This window comes from Brachyistius frenatus, unplaced genomic scaffold (assembly GCF_029030835.1).
Source record: "Brachyistius frenatus isolate BFR_SWC_R1_liver_20210118 unplaced genomic scaffold, ASM2903083v1 Contig_205, whole genome shotgun sequence".
NCBI lineage: Eukaryota > Metazoa > Chordata > Actinopteri > Embiotocidae > Brachyistius > Brachyistius frenatus.
This window is the reverse complement of record NW_027210804.1, coordinates 195,630-213,669: the sequence shown is the minus strand read 5'-3', so window position 1 is coordinate 213,669 and position 18,040 is coordinate 195,630. Positions and strand designations below refer to the sequence as shown.

General features: G+C 41.8%; 1 protein-coding gene across 1 annotated transcript in view; it reads right to left on the bottom strand.

The window, feature by feature from the left end:
- The window catches only part of man1a1 (mannosidase, alpha, class 1A, member 1), a 93,945-nt gene that overhangs the window by 57,099 nt on the left and 18,806 nt on the right, over positions 1-18,040 (bottom strand). The window contains exon 2 of the mRNA XM_069719084.1: positions 16,636-16,732. Coding sequence (XP_069575185.1) covers positions 16,636-16,732 — 97 coding nt within the window. The remainder of the gene's footprint in view (positions 1-16,635; positions 16,733-18,040) is intronic.

Genomic DNA, 18,040 nt, shown 5'->3' with positions numbered 1-18,040 from the left:
AAAAAACAAACCATGAGTCGTGTTAGAAGGGAAACACTGCAGTGCTTCTTTAGGAAGATGTGACGGAGCAGTGGGGCAGCACGGGCCTTGTGATATTAGCTGCAGGCGGTGGGCTCGTCACAGTGGGAAGGATTCTGACATTCACCAGAAAACTCTTTCAACGAAGTCCACAGACGGCAGCGGGTGCAATCTGCTCGTAGGTTTTCGGGCGCGGCAAAAAAATAAAATAAAAATAAATAAATGTTGGGAGATTTGACTTCTCTGATTAATATCGTCATGCCCGGAGTTTCCTTTTTAACTGTTCATGCGAAAGACTACGTTTTACTTGCCGTTTGCTTTACATGGGCTGTCAGTGACTGTCTCCTTGGCTCTTCCTGTTCTGTTCACTTCTATTCTCTTCACTTCTATTCTCTTCACTTCTATTCTCTTCACTTGTATTCTCTTCACTTGTATTCTCTTCACTTGTATTGTATTCACTTCTCTTCAATTCACTTCTATTCTCTTCCATTGTCTTCAATTCTATTCACTTCACGTCACTGCACTTCACTGGTACTGTATTCTATTCTATTCTAAATTATTTTAACAGGAAGAAAAACATCCAACAAAAAGGAGGGAAAACATCCTATTTAAAAAAAGAAAAAGGAAGAAACCTCGGACGGCTCAGAGGTCGACGACCACGACACGACGAACCGACAAAAAGCATGTTGACCAACACTGAACGCGATGAGTGACGAGTCTTCTAGCTGTAAACAGGAAGAGGATTTCACTGGTGGAGGCTGGATTTCGTTGCACTCGTCGAACGTTGACAGACTCACAAAAGGAATAAAGTCAAAAGAAAAGACTGAAATCAAAAATCAATGCAGCAGAATTCCCCCGAGCCTTTTTTTTTTTCTTTTTTTTCCATTTTCAACTGTTTGTCAATTGTTTTCATCTTCAACACCGACGCCATCAGGCTTTCAGTTCTCTCCGGAGCTCCTTTCAACTTTTATACGCCCACTTTTATATCTCCGTTCACAGGCAAATTTCCACGATGCCGTCAAACGCCGCGAAAACACTACGAGAGGTGAACGGGACGCTTTTATTTTATTCCTTTGGACATGAACTGCAGAGCAGAACAAGAGAGACAAAAAAAAAAAAAAAAAAAAAGGGGGGGGTAATGGATGGAAAGATGAAAAATGAAAAGAGCTCGCGTCCCTCGGAAGACGAGAATCATTACCTTTCTGTTTCCAAGAGAAGAGAATAAGAATTGATGGCGGCGGGGATGGCAGGGAGAAAAAAAAAATGGGGAGAGCGAAGGTCCAGAAGTCATTAAAGCGAAACACAATCCATCCGGTCGTTCCTCTTCCAACATCCACTTGTCTTCTAACGAGTTATCCATCAATCTTTTTCCGCCTGTTTTTCCTTCTTAGACCAGTTTTCTACCGCCGTCGTGTATTTCGCTTTCTTTTTCTTTTTTGTCACAGAAAATGAGTGAAAAAGTGAGCGACTCGGACAACATTTTTTTGTTGTGTTTTTTTGGAGTTGCCAAAGAGGTCAGAATATGATGTCGACCTATTTGGTGGTTTTTTTCTTTTCTTCAGTCTTCATTAAAGAGTTCATATCTACATCCGAACGGGATTTGAATGCGACGTGATCCTCTCGCCCTACTTTTTACAGTGCGCGCTACATTTCTATACACAAAATTTTTTTTTAAAAATTCCTGTACCTTGATACCAACAATAATGTACAAGCTATGTACCATGTTTTTTTTTTTTTAAATGAAATAAAACATTTTACAAATTATAATTAAACTGCTTTAAACTGTCAGTTGTGGTTCTCTTTTTTTTTTCTTTCTTTTTAGATTTCTGTAGCTTTTGTTCCTTCTGGACTTATTAATTAATTAATTTATTCTGCCTGTATAACATAAAAAAAAAAAACAATGTGCCTATTCCTGTAACCAACAATATATGTGCAAACCTTGTATCGAGCCTTTCAAATAATAATAATAATAATTAAATAAAAAGAGATTTTACGAATTTGAGTTAAACTGCTTTAAACCGCGTCAAAATCAATCAACAAAATCAGAAAGCTGCAAGGCCGCTCCATTTTCAGTCCGAGCCTTTAATCGGATCCTTCTCCGACCGAGTACAACACTTATCACGCGCTCGGTGAAAAGCCTCTCATGTTTTATTCAGTCAACCACTTGAAACCGAATCGTTTCTTTACACTTTATTGAATAAAAAGTAATTTCATACGTCTAGATTATGCGGCAGCGGGGGTTTGTCGCAACAGAGGAGTTGTTGTTGTTGTAAATGTCATGTGGATTACATCACGCACACGCCGTGGACACGGAGCGTGACCTCGGCCGAGCGCCCTCCGGCTCCGGGTCACGGCGAACTCCAGCCTTTCTCTTTTTTTTTTTTTTTTTCTTTTTTCTTTTTTTATTTCAGAGCTCGCCGCGCCGCATAAATCCAAAAACCGCGAGATGACCGGCGAACGAACTCTCTCCGCTGCGATAACGTCGGCTCGGCGACTAAAGGTCACGTCGGGGTGGGACTCAACACGCGGCGCCCTCGAGCTTTCTTACTGCCTCGTGTCGAGCGGCGCTTCCCGTGGGGATGAATTAATCCGCCTTACTTTCTACCATTTACTTATTTTTATATAATAACTATAATAATAATAATAATCAACTTTATTTGTATAGCATCTGTCATACAAGAAATGCAGCTCAAAGTGCTTCACAAGCAAGAGGCACTTGCTTCTTGCACAAAAAAAAATTAAAAAAAAAAAAAAAAAAAAAACCTCAGCTCGACAGGAATAACAATCAATACAACAGAATTACTGTCGGAAAGAAAAGAAAAGTCGGATGGGAAAACTGTCCAGGTAAAAAAAATTAACAAGTGAAGATAAACGTAAGTTAAGAAAACTTTCGCCTGTATCGCAGAATACGCAACATAAATAAACTTTTTTTTTTTTTTTTTTTTTTTTTTTTTAATGTATGTATACGCAATTTGAAGTCAAAAGTAAAGATAAGTTTGGAAATAGAGTCAACTCAGGATCAATTGCTTTGACTTGAAAGGGTACATTACAAGCAACAAATGTGTCCATATGCAAAAACAACATAAAGTATAGCTCATATATGTAAATATATATATATAAGTATATATATATACATAAAAACAGATATAAAAGATAAAAAAGAACATTTAAAAAAATATAGGAAAGAAATGAGATGGGTAGGAATATCTTTTCTACTTTTACAATATAAAACCAGGGATGAGTTCTGAGTTCCAAGTTGGTCAAATAAGCAGATTTTTCTTTTAAGCACCACAACTACAGACATCTGCGCTGAAAATAAAACCGGTGATCTACACATACACAGTCACCACATGCTGACTGAGCTTGCGACCCGGTATCACAGCAAAGCGTGAAATAGACACGCTTGGTCGCCGTCCAGGCGTGAGAGTTTTCTTTTTTGTTTCAGACCCGAAACGTACATAAAACGTCACATGACGAAGGATCGCGTGACCACGGTACCACAAAAACGCGTAACTCTGAAAGCGTAGCTATCTCACGTATTCTTTGCCGTCGCGGGCGGGCGGGCGTGTCTATTACACGCTTTGCCGCGATACTGGGAGTCGGAGCGCCAGAGCTGTTCACAACACTTAATCATGACAAAAATGGGGGGAGGGCGGGGTGATGAGTCTCTGGAGTAAATATTAATCTCCCGTCGCTCATGTTGAAGTCAAATTAGTGTGATTTTTTTTTTTTTTTAATAATTTTTGTGTTAAGGGGGTTTTATTTGCCTTCAGGTACTGTTAAGTCCATCATGCGTGCAGAGCCGGGGAGTTCAGGGTTCACGAATGTCCCGTGGCAGCGACAACATATGTGATGAAAGCCCAACAACCATTACATGAATCGTAGGCAGAGTCTTTTACTCGCTTTCCCTCTATTAAAAATAAATCAAATTTAAAAAAAAAAGCCAAACACGACTAACCGGAGAAAACAACTTTCCCCAGCAAATGAACACAGCGTGGCCGACTAACATCAGAAGAATCCCTTTTTCGGGGATCAAAACTAAAGTGAGGTCGCCTAGTTTTGTGGGGGAAATAAAGCGGCCGACAGAAAACGAGACGAGCCAGCAACAAAAAAAAAACGCCACCTCTTCACCAGCTTCACCAGTAGAGATAAATGAATATTGGAGCGGCATGCCGACTCAGCAGCTTCACCTCCAAAATATGCAGCCTCAGCCTTCAAAAAGAATGACAGCAGCCCGAAGTGTCACTCGTTTAACAAAACAAAAAAAGAACCTGAAGTCTGCTCTCATCTAAAGAAAATTCAGCCTTAAAATTAAATGAATAAATTAAAAAATCCCTCGTTGAATTTTTCTCCTCAGCTCACTGACTTTTCTGAAGATATATATATTAAAATAAAGTAAAAAACAAAAAAAAATAAAAAAAAGGGGGATCCCAGTGTATGCTACTGTTAACGCAATGCAAACTCCAGGTCTAATCCTTAATCCTACAATTTGATCCAGATTTCAACGCTCCACTGCAGCCACGGTCTCCCGTTTAGCCCCGGATAGCATCTCAACGTTGAGTCTACACGTATTTCTTTTTTCTTTTCTTTTTTTTTAAGAGGTCACGGAAGCGGAGGTGAGGGAAAAAATGATAGCTAAGCCTTCGGCTAATCGTGTTATCGTACAGGCAGAAAGCGTGAATACACACATCCCAAAGTGTATTAACCTCTTTGGCTTTCGGGGGCTGGCAGATATTCCAGCGTCGACACTTTTTAGTTTTATTTTTTGGTCTCTTTTTTTGTCAAGGTTACAGCCGAAGGCGTTGCAGCGTTTCACTCGTGTGCTGGAAATCTGACGCTGACACAGAAAGCGGGGATTTAAAGTGAAAAGCTGTGACGATACTCCAAAGACAGGCTTTTAAGCTGTGTGTGTGTGTGTGTGTGTGTGTGTGTGTGTGTGTGTGTGTGTGTGTGTGTGTGTGTGTGTGTGTGTGTGTGTGTGTGTGTGTGTGAGAGATTTTTTTTCCACTAAAAACGTCATCAGCAGAAGCTGCGCTGAAAGTATTGAAATAAAGTTTCAAATAAAACTCGCTTTAATCACAAAAATAACTCTTTTACAATCAGCACGGTTAAAACAAACTCTGAGGAAACCGGAGACGAGCGGAAAAAACTGAAAGTGACGGCAGAATGTGGCCTTCACAATAAAAGTTTCTAATGAAATGCTTAATATCAAAGGAGGGGATTACATATTAGTTTTTGTTTATACAAAAAAAAAAAAAGGAAGTTTTTGTTTTTGTGCATACAGTAACACAGTGTGTTGAATTAACATGAATTAAACAGCATCTAAAAAAAAATCTTATTTTGACAGGTGACGTCGTCACAGACTGTCGTTTTTAGAAGCTATGCCAATTTTACGGCCAAAAAAGATCACTTAAAACTTCGCAAATTACATCGCAAGTTTAGAGAAAATCCACCGCAAAAAAAATAAAATAAAAAATCTAACATTTTTGATCGCAACAATCACAAAAAAAAAAATAATAAAAAAACTCCATCCTGGAGGGACTCTATTGCCTCCTTTATCTGTGTCCCACCCACCTCCTGTGCAGACAGTGATTTACAACATCTTGACACACACACACACACACACACACACACACACACACACACACACACACACACACACACACACACACACACACACACACACACACACACACACACACACACACACACACACCACAAAACCTGAGGGAAGGCCACAGCAAAATGACTCCATCCATTTCAATTATAGAGATTGAATATCTGATTCAGAGACACGCACAATGCCGTGTGGGGGCTGTGAGTGCAGCCCAGGACTCAATGTCAAATTATATAACCAACGAAACGACTTGTCTGAATAGAAAGACATCGGAAAAGGCTCGAAAAGGCCGGGGCGGGGGGCGCGGGGGTGAGGGGGATACAAGAAACACAATCAAATGTGCGATGACAAAAATGATGGAGGTCGTGACCAGGAAGCGCTTCGATAGCTGAGGTGCAGACAGTAAACATGTTGTTTACACACCTCATCCACAACGACTGGACGTGTGCGTCTTCAGTTCACCTCCAGTTTAGTCGGATTACTTTCTGTGAGAAAAAAGCCGCGACTGGAAACAAGAGCAGAGAGAACTCTAAAGCACTAAATTACACCTCTATTGGATTTTTATTTTATTCATTTTTTTTTTCATGAACGGCGGAAACATACAAAGAACAACTACAGCCGAGAAGAAGCTCTGAGTGAAACTCCTTCAGAAAAAAAAAAAGAAATAAAATGAAGATGAGTCGCAGTCAAACTCAGCCAGCAGATCATCAGTCTGGCACGGCTGCGCTCCGCCATTAGAGAGTGAAGCACCCAGCAGGACGGTCCACCCACTGAGCAATAATCAATGGCTGGACGAAGCGAGTTTGATGTTGGAACGCAAACAACAAGGAAGGGCAGCGGCGAATAGTGGATTTTTAATCGAATAGCGATTTTCAAATTGTAATTTTGCTCGACATGTCGATCAATATTGCGGTTTCTGAATGAAAAGAGACGGTGAATATTCTGCTGCTTCCCTTTAACCTGACGCAACAGATGGTTTCTTACACAGAAGCATCTTGGGAAGAGTTCGGAAAGGGGCACTTTCAAAAAAAAAAAAAAGAATATAAAATACCTGGCAGGTGATTGGAAGAACCAATCTGCCTATCAAAAGCTTAACTTCAACACGTCGTGGGTATTTTCAATGAAACTTCTTGGCGTCGTCACACCTAAACCGCAACCGCTGCCGTCAGCCGGCCTGAACCGGCGCCGGTTTCAGACAAAAGGGCTCAAGTTGAAGCTTGATGAGGTGGATTCTCACGAACCCAGCTGCCTGACTCATCCCGTAAAACTTGGAACCACAGAAAGAAAACATGTCCTTGTTTGTCCAAAAAAAAAAAAAAAAAAAAAAAAAAAAAGGAAGTGAAAATGAGAAGCATTATGTTACGCACCAGAGCAGCCAAAAGAGATACTGAGAGAGATTTTATGTTAAATCAGTTGTATCGGGTGGACACATTTTTCCTTCTGTAAATAAGAGCCATATTGAAATCAAGGACAAAGTATAAATAAGCCAGCGGAGAAGCCAGCTGGGAGATATTTAATGGTATAATCGAGCGTGATTAAACAGACATCTGCGCTGGATTTAAACCAACAACCCCGATCAGTTTCTTGGGGGGAGGGGGGGACACTGCTCAATGTCAATATAGCACTTTCAGAATTTGTTTTTAAAACTGTACCGTAGCAGTAAGGTAGAAAAATAAAATGGTTTTAAAGGTATAAATACGCACAAAAAATAACATGGTTGTAGAAAAAGTAGTTCAGACTCAGAGGTCTGTGCTGTACATGAATGAATAATTTTAAGAGGAGGTGTAATACAAACTTGACATTTGAAGGCCAGCTTTTATAAAAGGATGAGGCTTTAAGTCTTGCGTTTTATTCCATCTGGGTATTTCTACTTCCACGTAGGTAAAGCGATCCCAGAAAGCTGCTGCGGCATGGCATCCCTCCGGTGGGGGGGGGAGCCATTGAGAGGGGTTCTGGCGTGAAAAGAAAAAGGCCACAGGAGACAAAAAGAAACAATATAAAGAAAAGCAACCATCACAATAAAAAAAAAAAAAAAAAAAAAAAACCTGGCACCATCAGCGGCAAAGCCTGTCATTCATCCAGCAGCCTTTAAAAAAAAAAAAGAAAGCTCTACAGGCAGGGACGAGCAAGATAACCTCCGCCGCGAAGCAAAAAAAAAAGGACAGAAGTCTCAGGAGACGACACACAACCTCCTATTCACTTCCTCACAAAGCCTCCAGGATCCGTCCAAGTGTCCGGCAAATGACCGAAGTCTTGAGGCTGTCCAGAGCACAACGCCAACCAGCTAAACCCCCTCCGAATGAAAAAGGAAACGTATAATCCCACATGGATTTTTATCCACCTGCATAAAATCGCAGATCTTTTTTTAATTTTTTTTTATTCCAATTAGACGAGAAGCGTTCGACTCGGAGGTCGAGGCGGCCACAAACAACAAAAAAAAAAGGTTCAACGGTCGTTCGGGAAACCTCGCAACTATGAGAGACGGACCAATTCATCGAGTCGATCGGACGACAATAATGATGTGGCATCGACGCAATGTATTAAGAGTTTAAAAAGTAATGATAATGATGATATATAGTTTGAGTCCCCAGAGATGAATCAGTCTGGTCTAATGGTTAAATATTATGCACCGTTTTGCATATAAAGCATTAGACGTCCTCATTTGTCCCGTGTTGCGAGCACAGACTGTGTATAGAAGCAGCTTCCGGGTCTTGAAAAACGAGGCGCTTTGAACTGCAATACCACCGAGGGCCACTAGGGGTTAGCACTAAAAAGCTCTTACCTCCGTAGACTCCCATTCAACTTCTCATGAAATACAAAGTCAATCAATTTTTTTTTCGCAAATGTCATTTTGGTGTCATTTGCCATCTGAATTTATTCCAATAAATACTTAAGATATTATAATTCAAAAAGCGGTATGTTTTTGTGGGCGTGTCTGCTTGATTGACAGGCCTGTGGTCAGATATTAAGGCGTTTCCATGGTTTGTCCTCTGAAAACAACCCGAAGCTTTAAACCAACAGGACAGATGGTATGTTAGTTGTCAGGCCGACGCGCACACACGCACACGCACACACACACACACACACACACACACACACACACACACACACACACACACTGTTCTCTCGTAGTCCGGTCCAGGTCACGCAGAGCCGGATGGCAAATGACCTCAGAAATCGTGCTTTTTTTGTCTTCTCTCTTCCTGCTGTAACAGCAGACATCGGTAGTAGTGAGCCTTTAATGTGCTGTTGTCCGGTCAAGCGTGTTTTTTTTGGTTTGTTTTTTTTGGACAGGAAAAAGACAGACAGACACATATCCCGTTGGGCGAGCCGAGGCGAACCTCCCGCTCGGTGCTGCGAAACACAAGCCTGTTAACGGTGTCCGTTAAACCGTCGCAGGAAAAGACTGCTGTACACTGCAAAAATTTAGACACCAGAAAAAGTCTGGAGGGTATTAGTTTTTCCTTTTTTTTTTGGGAGTAGCAGTAAAAAGACGCCAGCCGCCCACCGAATTATGCTAACAATAACAAGTCTGACGGGTTTTAATCGAACTATCTTTAACTTTGGTCTATGACGGATAAATCCAACACGCTTTCGCGGAAAAAGCGTGAAATAGACACACACCTGTCGACTACAATAAAAAAAATAAAAATTTAAAAAAACGTGAGATAACCACGCTTTACGCAGTCTAGGCGTGAAAGTTACACGTTTTTCCCTGTAGTGGACGAAAAGCCGTGACATTTACAGGAAAATTAAAACTTTTAGCTAAAATACGTGTCCGGGGTTACTAAAAGAAACCCGTGGTTGGGGTTAGAGGGGAAAACAAAAAGGGTTGGTGTTACGAAAAAAGAAAATGTTTGGGGGTTTGAATCAAAAAACAACAACAACAACAACAACAAAAAAACAATGTTGCCTCCTGGATTCGAAATTCATGGTGTCCACGTGGCAGTCTGTGTGTGTCCTATGTTGGCCTCTGTTTGCGGGGGAACTTGGTCACATGACATTTACACGCGTGCCAATTTCACGCTTTCAAAACGTGTAACTTTCACGCCTGGACAGCCCAAAGCGTAGCTGATCTCACGTTTTTCTCACGTGATACTGGGTTGGGTATTGGTGTAGATGATGTCCAATATGCGCCCGTATGAAAACTACGAACATTTTGAAATGCTGAAAATATACAAATAGATTCATCTGAAACGCAGTGAAAAGATGCTTTGTACCAAATTTAGCAACTGGCTGATTTCTTCCTGTAGGTGAACGGAAACAATAGACATAAAGTGCAACAACAGAATTTCTGCTGATGTGGCAGAATTTTTGTTTTTGGTCCCAAAACTCCAGTAACAGCCGAGCACTGCTAAAGAATACCATAATAGTATTGCGTGTATATGACTGTGAGGACTAAGGGTTGTAACTATACCACCGAGGACACAGGGGTCACGTCCCGGTACAAACATCACCTCTGGGTTAATTGGCTCATAATGGGGCTGAGATTAAATTCAATTTCCTTAATGTCTGACAGGAGACAGGTGGCGGTTGAAGACCGGGCTGATAACTCCAGATCCAAATGAGCTCCGGGTGATCTGGAGAAAGTTAACAAGGCGATAATTCAGCTTTCGATGGGGGACATTTTTATATATTCTGGTCATTGACATCCAGGTAGAAAAAAACCCTCAAAACTACAATATTATCGTTAGAACATTTTGGAAACTGTCAATCTGGCATTTTTTTTTTTTTTTACCACCAACGACAGTCTGTTCCAGCATCTGCAGTATATTCAGAAGCTCCACCCCCTCTCTGCATTTAGAAAACAGAGAGCTGCACCTGTTCCTCAGTCTCGGCAGCGAAGCGGCGGTTTACAGGCAGTTGTGTGGAACGATACAAGATTGGAAAGACGGACGCCGTCGTCGCCTCAAGCCATATTTAAATTTTAACCCCCCCCCAAAAAAAACGCCGAATCGACAGCAACTCGAGGGAACGGGAGCCAAAAAAAAAAATTCATTTTAAAAAGTCTCGTCTACTTCGGTGAAATTCGTTGCCAAAATACTAGTTGTTCTTTTTTTAAAACGTCTGAGAGAGGACGGTTTGACGTCCTGCCAGGAAGCGGCAACGACAGTCGCTTTGCATTAAGACGGGTTTATTAAATTAATCAATCCGCTCCGAGCAGTCGTATTGAAATCGGAGGGGTATGTCACTGACGGTCAGCGTCTGCTTTAAGCAGGCGGATCGGACCGTATTCATCAAGTGGCGTTGAAAAAAGAGGCCGCAGGTGAAATATGTCGAGAAATACGTCGAGACGTTGGATGGAACAGAAAAGTCGGCCTCTTCTCTCTTTGCCCTTCGAGTTTTACCCAATCAATGCACAATTCGATTATTACCCCCGTTCCGACGGAGCCGCCTTCACGTAAATCCAATTACGATCTGCTACTTTTTTTTTTTTTTTTTTTTGTTACTGGATGTCATTTGGATTCAGAAGAACCAGAGACTGAAGGAGTTTACGAAACGACTGATATCTGCGTGCCGTTTGAAACCTGCACCGACGTCGGTTCGAGAAGTCGTGGGGGAACGCTTTGAGGGCGAATTCGTCATCGTGAATTTATGTATTTATAACCTTAAAATGAATCATCGGGGAGTAGCGCGAGTTCAAGGCCGAGCGACGTCGCCCGTTTGGTTCGTGAACGGCCGTTACGAAAGCCTCGAGTTCGGGATTTTGGGCCGTCGCCACCTTTGCTAGTTTGAAGCGGGAAGTGACCATATTTGGACGTGCTGGAGGGGGAGAGGGGGGGACTCGATCTGATTGGCACACCGGCGATACTACGTCCACGCCCACCGATAGCTGTAACCTGATTGCACCGACAGGTCTGTCAATCAAACAGACACGACTCACTTTGTAACGAGTTTAGAAAAGTGCGATACAAATAAAGTTTATTATTATTATTATTATTATTATTATTATTATTATTATTATTATTATTTATCATTATTATTATTATTTTCAGATGGACCGCCAGAAAACGAAATAAGATAGAGCGACTTTAGCGAACAACACCAAGATAACTCGCGGAGAAACTTTTATTAACTGAGAATTTGAGGAGAGAACTTGAATGGGAGTCTGCGGAGGCTTTTTTTTGGAGCCGACCTCTAGTGGCAGTCGGTGGTACTGCAGCTTAAGGCACTTCCGCATCGGCCAGTGGTCAAACGACAACGAAAAACAAAGAGCTGATCATTTCACTTTGATTTCCCTTTGCACTTTTCTACCTTATTTCCATGCATGATATCGTGCCGTACTTACTTCCCGGTGATTTCATGAGGTATTAAACGCAGAATTTACACAGGAATTCAATACGAAGCGTCGTTTCCGACCGCAAACGAGTTACACATTCGTCTGCATCTTGACCTTCTCAAGGGGAATTTGTTGAAAACAAACACAACCCGTTGACCTTCACCGTCTAGTTCACCGAATTGAGAAAAAAAAAAACAAGACTCCCTTTTGTCTGCAGCTCCATTACACCGACGGGCGAGACGCCGTCAGGGTTTATTGAATTAGAAGCCAACTGTCAGTGCCGACACAAGACGAAGAACAGACGGCATCCTCCTCATTTATTTCTGGCTCTTTCTCGCGGAAATGTTTTGGGTTAAGAGGAAAATTTGTAAATGCTGTTTGACGAAAAAAAAAGAAGAAGAAAAAGAAATCACGGTTGGTCGTCTGCCAAAGTTTGTTGGTCGAGGAAGATAAAACAACAGAAGGGCTGCCAATATTGTTTTTGGGAGGATATATGGCTGCTGGTACCGTGAGAAAAAAAAAAACGCAATTCTGCTTAAATCGTATCTATCCTGAGCACTTTGGATACGCGACATCATTTTTTTTTTATGAATATCTCATGAATGGATGTTGTTGTTTTTTTGACTGATTATCAGACAGGAAAAAAAGCAATTTGAAGAAGCCAATTTTTTTTTTTTTTTTTTACTATTTTGTGACATTTCAAAGACTAATTAGTCAACTAATTAAAAAAGTAACTTGTCAATTTGCCCTTTGAAAGCATAACGAGAGGTTTTTTTTAAGTATTTAGTGGTGAAAATATGTCACTGAAGATTTATACAAACAAACCACATGGCCAGCATTAACATTCATTTATCCCAGATTTGTGATTTTTGATCAATATTATTTGATTATTTTTGAAATAATCACCAAAGATTGCATACGAGCCCCGTCAGCTGTCCTACTTATCATAACAATCTGCTATATTTTTACATTTTTCTTTTTTTTAAGGAAATATAGAGTTAACTGCAAAAGCACAACAACACTGACATCGCCTGTTGGTTTTGTTAACGGAGCAGGAAGTGACCATATTTGGACGAGCCTGTCAATCAAAGAGACACTCGCCCTAAACGGACGGCCCTTCAAGGCTTATTTTCGGATTCATGGCGGGATTATTTTAAGACCGAGCGACTTTCGCCAACAGCACCGAGGTAACTCGCGGTTCCCAGTTCTAGAATTTATGTAATAAACCGAAGCAAAGATAAACGTGTACATTTTGTTGATTTGTATTTAAAAAGGGACAATCTCACCTCTCTCACGACGTGTCAGCGAGGTTTTCAATTTTCAGTCCTAGCTGGATTCAGCAATCCCACGTTACCGCGTAATCCGGGAACTAGCCTCGGGTAGGAAAAGTAGCTTCCGTTGCACAATCATTCAGGTCAGGCTAATATTATCGTCGTACATCATGTTCCATAGGAGCCGGGGGGGGGAAAAAGGTTGCGACAAGGCGCCCGGGGGGGGGGGGGGGGACCGAGGCGTCTTATTCACTGATGGAAGTGGGTCTGCCAGAGCAGCCGACTAAAAAAAAACAACTAAAAAAAACCCTATTTACGTTTTCTATAGCAGAGAGACGAGGGATGGATGGAGAGAAGGGAAACGGAGAGAGAGCGAACAGCCTAATCTGACTATTAGTATTCACACAGCGGCTCGCCTCTCTCTTACTACATTTACGTATGATAAATTCCAGTAATGAAACAGTAGGTGGAATTTACACAAAGCTGATTGAATTTCCTCGTTAAACACGAGAAGGCAATCATTAGAAATGAGCTTGTAAATATTCTTTTTTTGGTGGGGGGGGGGGCTTTTTTTTTCTCCCCCCCATCGAGGTTTCCAGGGCAGAGACTTGGAATTTATGTATTTCAAATCTATCGGGGGAAAAAAAAAAAAAAAAACACCCGCCGCCCCCAAGTCGACACGCCATTATTTTCAGATTTTTTTTTTTTAAACTTCCAGAAACCGAATGTAGATTAGACACCGAGCTCTTTTCCCTCCCTAATAACGGCGGGGGAAAAAAGTTGTCTTGCGGTTTTTTTTTTTTTTTCCTTCCCCACAAGAGAAGTCAGACGATTAAAGTTTTTGACAAGTAAAGCTTCAAAAGGCTCCCAAGAAGAGCGAGAAGTGAGGCCGCGCATCAGAGGACTCACCCGGCATCTTAAATGGAACCGAAACACGACCGACCCGAGCCGGCAGCTTATAAAAAAACGTCCCCATAACATTCTGAATATATACATGTATATATATATATATATATATATATGTGTGTGCTCAAAGTGCTCAGAAGCATGAACCAGTCAACAAATCAACAAAACAACAGCAACTTGATAAATATAAATCAAACTCTGTCCTTTTATTGTAAGTTTAAAAAGTAACTTTTCATTATGAATTCTGCTCTTTTTAATGCAGTGAAGAGTTGAAGGTAAAAGCGCAGTTTTTAAATACGAGACTGTTGTAAGCTTCTTTTCTGTATTTACTCTCTAAAAATGTAAAACCATCAGTATTAATGAGTCACTGCTTCTGTAAGAAGCCCAGAGTGTAAAAAAAAAGATTAAAAAAAAAAAAAAAAAATCAAAAATCTGCAGTTTTACTCCGTTACAACAGTATTTTAGCATCTTTCAGCTCCATGTTTTTTTTGTTGTTGTTGTTTACAACCGACGATGTCACGACTTTTCGTGTTTTTCAGCCAGCAAGGAGCTGTTTTGACCAAAAAGAAAAAGTTTGCGATTCGCTCGTGAACGCATCGGCGCATTTTAGCAACTGGAAAAGCAGATTTCCTCCTCAAGGATTCAAGGAAAACAGAGGTAGAGCGTATAAATGTCATCCATATACGCCGATGATATATTGGTGTTGCATTTATAGTTTTTACAGCTGTCAAAAACAATCAGTTTATACCTTCTGTGTCCTCTCGGGCCGACAGATCTGTTTCACGTTCGTTTTCTTGTCTTTTAAATTTGAGTTTATTTGAAATTATCTTGGAAATACTGTAGATTATTGTTACAGACGTGGGGGGGAAAAAAAAATCCAATATGAATAGTTGATTTTCTACGAGCTTCAATGAAGCAACATTAAAAAAAAAACAACAACAACAAACAACAACAGTGAGAAAAAGAAACTTCAAACCAGATCAAGTAGGCTCAGCTACCCTTTTTCACACACAACTGCCATTTTATCAAAAAGCTTGCAGTGACACCGTCTCACACACACACACACACACACACACACACACACACACACACACACACACACACACACACACACACACACACACGTCATCTCGAGGTAAAGGTATCCAAACAAATACTCTTACTGAGAATTTAATTAGGTCACGACAGAGACAAATAAATCTTAACACGTTAATCATTTTAATTCCTGCTCAAATTTATCCAATTAGTCAGAAAAAAAACAAATAGAAGTATTTATAATGTGTATGAACAGAGACATCTGCACAAACAACATGTGAGCCCCCCCCCCCACGCCTCCTCCCCCATCCTCTTACGCTCAACGATAACATTGAACAGGATTCAATTACACATTTGTTAGTTTTTGTGTCTCTGAATGAAAACTGTAAATGAGAACGATAAATAGTAGTTCAAGGACTTCCTTTTTTTTTTTTTTTTTTTTTTTTTTTTTTTTTTTTAAACGAACCAATCAAATCAACTGTTTTCACTCCAGCACTTCCTTGATCCCCTTTATCTCTTCCACACATATTAGGAAATTAATAAATAATTGATGTCAGACTTAAACCCGTTGTCGGGGCGGAGCCGTGCCATCGTCCGCTTTTTTTTTTTAATTCTTTTTTTGTTTACTTGAGCTGCATTCCCCTCCCCCCCTCCCCCCGAAACCAACAATCTCAGGCGAATAAACAACAACAAAGAAAGTACAAACACAAGCAGCAAACGTAACGCAGTTGATATTATCTTAGCTGTATTCTGGCTACTCACACGCACACACACACACACACACACACACACACACACACACACACACACACACACACACACACACACACACACACACACACACACACACACACACACACACACACACACACAACTGGGAGAGGCTGACCACTTGTTCCTAATCACAGCTGAGCAAATATGTATGTAATATTTAGTAATGAGGCGCCCGCGGCCGTCGAGGAGCGTCTTGTTATTTCGCGGCCGAAAGGCAAGTCGGACAATTAAGATCTACGAGAAGAGATAAAAAAGTGTGTAACGGGAGAAGAAGGAGGGAAACTAAAACAAAACGCAGAATAAGATGCCCCCTAAATCACAGCGCTCATTATCTCACACACACACACACACACACACACACACACACACACACACACACACACACACACACACACACACACACACACACACACACACACACACACACACACACACACACGGACACGGACAACTGGCAGGAAGCACAAACAGAATATAAATATATGATAAAACTGACATTTAGAGGAACGCGTGGATGGATCACTCCCGACTGACGGCCAATTTGGCTGCTTAATCTAAAAAGGCCAAGGCTGCTGCTGGTGGCAGGGACAAGAGATCAATGGTGTGTGTGTGTGTGTGTGTGTGTGTGTGTGTGTGTGTGTGTGTGTGTGTGTGTGTGTGTGTGTGTGTGTGTGTGTGTGTGTGTGTGTGTGTGTGTGTGTGTGTGTGTGTGTGTGTGTGTGTGTCTCACTCACCAAATAGATTGCTGGAGTGGCCTTGTTTGGAGACGGGCCGGAGCTCATTGGAACCCCAGGCGTAGCGCCTGTAGCTGTCCCACGCGTGCTTCATCATCTGACAGGAGGGAGGAAGAGGAGGGAGGAGGAGGAGGAGGAGGAGGGAGAAGATGAGAAATGAAGAGAGTTTAAAAAAAAAAAAAAAGGACAATCAACTTTGAGAGAATGAAGTCATTGTAATTGAGTGATGACTTTTTCTTTTTAATAAGCCCGAGTGACATTTGGGATTTTTTTTTATTTTTTTTTTACCACTAATTTAAGCCACCAGTCACGATTTACCGGGACAAAGTGACGACGGATGATGGATGGATGGACCTCATCACATTACCCCATATATAAAAAATTTAAAAAAAACTCAGTGATGGACTGCATAATGATTTCATAAACTGTTCTTTCAAGTCACAAATAATCATCCGACGTCGAGGAGAGTAAAAGTGAAAGAAGGAGAACCACCGAACAGCGTTTTCTCCTCCTGATCATCATATCGAAGGCAGCCGGCTGGCAGAAGACGGCCGGTGACTTAATGCTATTCAGCGCATCGAGCGGGCGCTGACCTATTCGACACGTCTCTCTGCCGATTAGAAACGGCGGACAGCTGACGGGCCGAAACCCCGTTAAAACTGCGGCACGTCTTAATTTCCCCGTGAAAGGAGGAAACGTCTTCTTCTGCTGAGTCGTCGTTATCCGCCGTCCAAGGAGCCTCCTGATTTCCTACCCGGCAGGAGGAACCGTTGAAGTTTCATCTCATTTTAATCTGCTGCTGGCTGGCTGGCTGGAGCCCCCCCTCCCGTCCCCCCCACATCCCTTTTCTAGCCCTCAGATGTGGCTCCTCCTCCTCCTCCTCTTCCTCCTCCTCCTCTGCTAATCCAGGTTACCTAGCATCGTCCCGCAGCTTTTCTAGAACTGGCCTAGACACGCTTAAACCCTCCTTTATCCTCCACCTTCACACAGATCGCTTCACACACACACACACACACACACACACACACACACACACACACACACACACACACACACACACACACACACACACACACACACACACAGTAAGTAAGCCGCTCATCTTTCTCACACCTGCATGTGTCGCGCTGCAGGCGCTCCATGCAAAGTGAAACCAAATTTATCTCCACATGCGCATCCTGTTGCTGCTGCAAGAATGTGTGTGTGTGTGTGTGTGTGTGTGTGTGTGTGTGTGTGTGTGTGTGTGTGTGTGTGTGTGTGTGTGTGTGTGTGTGTGTGTGCGTGCGCGTGTGTGTACGCGCACAACCAGCTACGTCCGTTTCCCGCTGCTGAGTCAGCGTTAGTTTCAGCTCACTTTGATGAGAATAACACAAATATTTTTGGGGAGACGTGTTGCTGCTATCAA